General features: G+C 42.1%; 1 protein-coding gene across 1 annotated transcript in view; it reads right to left on the bottom strand.

The window, feature by feature from the left end:
* The window catches only part of crip2 (cysteine-rich protein 2), a 17978-nt gene extending 16149 nt beyond the window's left edge, over positions 1–1829 (bottom strand). The window contains exon 1 of the mRNA XM_020608024.1: positions 1676–1829. Coding sequence (XP_020463680.1) covers positions 1676–1718 — 43 coding nt within the window. The 5' untranslated portion in view covers positions 1719–1829. The remainder of the gene's footprint in view (positions 1–1675) is intronic.
* Positions 1830–6356: the final 4527 nt, after the last annotated feature.

Here is a 6356-nt window from a genome sequence, read left to right as displayed (position 1 = left end):
TGTGGCTTATTCCACCCATGGAAGCTTCCAGCTGCAATTCATCCTCATCATCTTTACAGTTAACTCGGCCCCAGGCACTCTCCACCCAACAAGACACACCCCAACCAAAAATAACTCCTCTAGGCTGGATCCCAGCATGTTACATAAAAAATAACATACGTCACTGAAGAGCTGTGACTCACATGCTGCAGTGAAATAAGGCTACGGCACAAATGAATACTCAAGCATAAACTCTGTATCGGAGGAAAATGAATCTTTTGTGTACTGATTCCATGCCAGTGACTCTCGGGACCCACAGGACAAGCAGCAGCTGTGATGTCCGCTGCTACTGCTGTTATATAAGAGGACATCCATGTATTCACATAATTCATTTTAACCCCCGTGACAGCTCTGATGTGTGTGGTGTGATGTGTAGATAAGAGCAGCATCAAGGAACACATTTTTTGCTCCAAAACATAAACACAGGATTACTCAGGGTTTGACAGGACAGCAGCCTGTTCCCTTAAAAAAATACTGAACAGGATCCTATACAGCCCACAGGTTTAAAACCTGCAATATGCATTTTTTTATCTGCACAACCCAAGCTCCTTTAATCCTCTGCTTTGCTCTTGTATGCATATATTTATTTCACTATAAACATCTGCTAATGTAGATTTAAGGTGCCATCTTCCTCGCTGTGACTATGTGTGAGTCAAAGCTCTTTGCCCAAGTGGGTGTTCTGTTTTCCCATCTTTGTTTACAGGGATGCAAAAGATGCGTGTTTACAGGTTTTCAACCCACTGACGCAAGCAGCATGATGTTGCTGTGCTCCTCTGTGAGTGAGCAATCTCAGCATATGGCATTTCTGCACTCTTGGCTGTGGCTTTCATCAGCAACCCTCCAAAGCCAACTGCTAAGCTTGGATGTTTACCAAACACAACAAATTAAAAATGGCACAGATCAGTGTCAAAATCTGAGAAATAATTAATCCAGTCCTGTGAAAACATTGCAGAAAGCACAGGTTTTCACTCACATCAGATAAAAGCATCTTATATGTTATAAAAAAAAATGACTGTTTAAGTATTAGCTGTTTGTTTTGCTTTTGTTTACATTGGCCCCTTTCTCCAGCTTTTTTTTTCCCCAAAGTTTATCTCTGTCAGTCATTTGCAGCCAGCAACTCTTTTCCTAAAAATGCCTACCTTAAGGAATGCAGTGAGCTTTATTTATGTGAGAAATATCTTTAGAACATGTAAGAAAAAATTACATTTTCCCACCACTGGGGAAAAAATGATGGCTACTAGCCTACATGGATCCAATTTTAGGCTCTTGTGAAGCGTTGGCTACTGCACAGAAATACTTTTCATACACTATAATGTATTGAGATGCTGTTCAAACAGAAGTAACTGAGCTGGTTGTGTGTGTGTGCAATCAAAACTTCATTTAAAAAACTGATTTTTAGTTACTCAACATACCTTAAACGAGCTGTGTAAAACGTAGCCTATTTTTTCAATGAATGGACATAAACTGCCTTGAATACAATTAGAGACATTCATCATGGCATTTGTAAATAAAGGCACTATAGCATTACTAACAATATAAAGAAAGAACAATCCAGGTGTCAGCAGTATATTTGGTTAACGGATCACCATCATGATCCAAAAGTCATTTCCAACAAAACAAAGTGGGCATCGCTTACCGAAATACACAGTCTTGTCACACTTTGGGCACTTTGAAGCCATTTTGGGTTGTGGGTCGAGTCTGGTTTGTCCGCAGCGGCGTCCACTCTCTCTCTCTGTCTCTGTCCTCCGGTTCTTCTCTCCACAGCAAGTGTCCCGCTCTGCTCCCTGAAGCTGGGAGCATCAACTGCTACTCATTAACATGGCCCCTCCCCCGCCACGATTACCATCCTCATGACGCCTTCGTGTGTCGTGGGAAGTCTCGTCACTTCACTTCTTTTTTGCATTCCACGCTATCCAGGTTTCAGAATAGCTAAATGAAGCTATTTGCTTTTTTGATACAGTTGACTTAACTAGTTCCTATTTGGGGTGATGATGAGCAAAAGGCTTCAACTCACAAACTGAATTTATTTCAAGATGTGTGATAAGTCTTATCCATGTTTATGAAATTTAAGGCATTTGTATACTTCAAATTGTGAAACAGCATCTGAAACATACTCACTTCTCACTTTTCCACTGTCAGTTTGGCAGGGGGTTGTGTTTGTAATTTGCTGTAGCTGTCTGAAAGCAATATGATTTTACACAAGATGCCAGGTTTGCAGTGTTAGGAAAATATGCAGAAGTTGAACTTTTCTTTCAAGCTTATTTTTTTCTTCCATTTTTCACAGTTACCTCTGTACCTATTTGCACAATTTATTCCATTTTGCCCTCCTTTATGACCACAGACGTTTTATCCTGCCTGTTGTGTGGTCATGCAAACTGCCATAAACACAAACCATTTGTTCAGATGACATTTTTGTATGACCCAGTTTGTTTCAAGCATTGAATCTTTCAGATTGTACGTGTTATGAGCAGCACTCAAAGGTAGCATTTCTTTCTCCGTGGGCCAGCCTGTGTTTTGTCACAGGTCAGGCGGGAAAATGTTTGTGGCGGTGAAGCAGTCCACTGAGGCACATGCACTCCCACTTCCCTTTTCCTCTTTTCCACAAGAGGAGTAGGCAGTGTCTGACTGAATCACAAAGCTCTCTTTCAGAGTGAGTGGCTTTTAGGAATTTGTTAGGCCAAGGAAGATGTTGAAACGTTGCTCGGGTGGATCAGCTTTCACTCAAGTAAAGTTGCTGGCTTCATGACAAATTAGGCCTAATGAAGAAAACAGCTTCTGTATTTCTCACAATCCAGAATGACATGAAGCTGTTGTATTCACCTATGGTGACTAATTAAAAGAGTTACTGACAACACAGTACGTTATCAGTTTCTCCAGCAGTGTCTCTCTCGTCTTGACTCTGACCGAGTTCATCTCTTTCACACATCAGTGCTGTCTGCTCTGTCTTTCTAGTGACACAGTGCAGGTCCTGGTCCAGGAACAGACTTTCTGATATTTCTCACATCTGTGTTCCAGCAGATTAGCTCCCGTCAGCATGCCTGTAATAATTTCCTCCTTATCTCTGAGTTCACAGTTTTGAAAAGAACTTAGACTAACGGTCAACTGGAGACTTAACAGCTTCGCAAATGACACACAGATTTTGGGGGATTCCTGATCAGTTATAACCTAACAGGTCTGGCTGAAAGTACTGTTTAAGCAAAAATGCCAAAGATTCACAGGTACTAGCTTCTTAATATGTGCCATTTCATAGTTTTCTATGATTGTATATGATTGTAAATTCACTATGTTTGTACTTTTGACTGGTGCTCAGACAGCAAAAACAATCTGGACATGAACATTTTACACATACACACACATATAATGAGCATGATGCTCCAGTCATGGTGCATTTATCGAACATTCAACACAGCAGGATGTCATCTTCACATTATCTATAGTGTCCAGTGAGATGTCTCACAGAGTTGTTATGGAGAGAGTAGATGGTCTTCCTGCCTCAGTACTCACAGTGTGTGCTTCACAGAGGACATGAGTTCATTACTGTTCACCTCTCATTGTTTGCTGTGGTTGCAGGTTTGTCGCTAGCTCAACTGCAACACACAATCAGTCTGGAACTTGCTCAGAGGAGAAGAGGTCAAATATACCACAGAGTGAAATGGAGACAAAGTGGAGGAAGGAGATTGAGATTTAAGGGCCAGTGTTCTCTGGATTCCTCAGCTCAGTGAACACATGCAATAAAGATGAAAGGAAGCTTATATTACTTGCTAACTTTAGTAACATATAAAACATTTATGAGGATGAAAAAGAGAATATACAATCAGCAAGCCCTCCCCTGAAAAAGTTTAAAATTTTTATTTTATTCATTTCAAAGTTGAAAAATACTGTACATGGAGCAAAAATGAATGATAAGTGAGGGAGTAAATGACTCTGACAGGCTTGTTCTCTGTGATTTGGTGCTTCTAAGGAGTGGGTAATCCCAGGGAGACAGGAGAGGACATATCCAGGCCACTGGTTTTTCTTTTAACTTGCTTCTGATCTGGTGCTTGGTTCAGACCCACACTGTTTCCCCAAAGCAGATCAAGCATGCAGCCCCGCAGGGAAAAAACAAGAATAGAAAAGGAGTAGAGAGATGTTTGAGGTGGTCCTAAGGGCCATGTTTTTATAGGCTATAGGATAAAGCAAACAAAAGTGGAAAAAGTACACATAAATGTGACACATCCTAATCATTTCTTTGTCAAAAAGTCCTTTTTAAGGGGCACCCTTTCGTGGGTTCTACACATGAAGATCAGTTTACCCTTCACAAGCAGTACTCAGCCCTTTGCTCTACACAGAACCACTAGGCTGAGATCTGTGACCCAGCAGCAACAGAGAGGGGTGTTTATGAATTCAAGCTGCACACCTGTCGTAAACTTCATCCCATCCCCAAGCTCCAAGGCCAGACAGGTGCCAATATTGCCTTTGGCCCCCAGACAGTAATAGTCTCTGCCCTTGGTTCTTTCCTTTTTCCTTCCTGTCTATCCCACCCCTACACACAAACTAACACATTCAGGCCCCACAGATGCAAATATATCCACATAAGCCATGTGATACATGTCGTTTACTCTGAGGAGCCGACAGAATGGGCAGCATGAGCCCAACCCAAGACCACAGCAAGCTGCTTCTATCAGCAACTGGCCACAAGTGCAAGACGCCAACCGGGTGTTTTAGATCAGACCTAGGGGTTTTGATGCCTAAAGTGTACAAGCAGATCATTTGAAAGACCTCAGGCAGTTGTGGAATTCCTGCAAATGTAGGAGTACACAGTTTGTATGCAAGACACATGATTTGTGGGCTCAGCAGGTGTACGTCTTTGAGTAACACAGAGAAAAAAGAGCCTGAATTAATTACTGAAATGGTCTCATAGCACACACTACAGAGTGGTGATTATTTTAGAAAGAGAAGCCTAAGTTTAGCCCTGCTTAGAGAAAAATTAGATAAGGTTATTTGGGTTCTTGTGACAAAAACAGCCCATGGCCATTAATCATTAATAACAACATACTGTTTTGAAATCATTTAGCATGGTATTCATCAGCTATGTGACTAAATGACTGCTCCTGTTTGTTCAAATCTGGCCTCAGGGCTTCTTATCACCTCCAGCCAAACCTTAGTCACAGTGTCAGTGACCTCTTTATCTTCATCTATTTACACATTACTAACTTTGTGTCTCCTCTCTCCCGTAGTGTGTCCTCTCTCTCTCCCTGTACCTTTCTGCAGGTTGCCCTGGCCCTGGAGCTCTGTGTCTCTGACGAGCAGTCACCAGCCACATCGACCTGATCAGTGTTTGATTGTTGTGTCTTGTTGCTTTTCTTCTTTTGTCTCTCCTCTATCCACTCACCCCAACCGGTCGAGGCAGAAGGCCGCCCACCAAGAGCCGGGGTCTGTCAGAGGTTTCTTCCGTTAAAGGGAGTTTTTCCTCCCCACTGTCGCCAAGTGCTTGCTCAAGGGGGATGTGTGTCCTGAGATGACTTTTGCTGTGATTTGGCGCTATACAAATAAAATTTGATTTGATTTATCCCTGCCCCATCACTGTGGCCACTGAACCAGCCCTTTTACAGCACTACTTCAGTGTTTCCAAGTGTAGATCGGAGAGTGCTCCTGTGTTTTCTTTAGACGGTGAGCTTTGAAGCATTTTTACTCCCACTGAGACTGTGAGGGGTTTAGAGGCCACTTAATACCATTTTAGTGATATGGGTGAACTGTTTTACTTGGCAGTCTTCACTGGCCACTGCTGGTTGAGGTTCCACTTTTGCATGTCCCTTGTCTAATCAAAAAGCTTAATTTTAGCCTCTGTATATTCAGTAAACCTGTCATTTCATTTTTCCGTCCTGTGTTTGTTTACTGTGTAAATCAAAGGTTTAAGGGACACGTGCTGGGCTGTTCTAAGGGCTGCAATAGAGGCATGGCACCCGTGCTAAATGCCAGTGAGGGTGGATGGAGGGTGTGGTATAGAGGCAGCTGGCAGAAGTCTCTGGAAGGTTTGATCTTTTTGTCTACTGTACGTCCTGTGATCCTTCCTCTTGCAGAACTCCTTTAAGTTAGACTGAGAACCTGCATGGCCCCGTGCTCTTCTGAGCCTTTAATATTATCATTTAACAGATTTTTACAAACTACTTGAAGGTGATTTAAGGGTTTCTGAAGCACTGTTATTAGCTATTTAAACCCATTTAAGGTACCAGTACACACATTACTGGTCAGTTTTGTGTCTGACTAATCAAAGCTTTTGTTTGTCTGACAGCATGTTGTGGATGTGTAACTGATTAATGATCAACGTGTCCTGAAGA

The sequence above is a fragment of the Monopterus albus genome, unplaced genomic scaffold, assembly GCF_001952655.1.
Source record: "Monopterus albus unplaced genomic scaffold, M_albus_1.0 scaffold90.1, whole genome shotgun sequence".
Classification (NCBI taxonomy): domain Eukaryota; kingdom Metazoa; phylum Chordata; class Actinopteri; order Synbranchiformes; family Synbranchidae; genus Monopterus; species Monopterus albus.
This window is presented reverse-complemented; position numbering and strand designations above follow the sequence as displayed.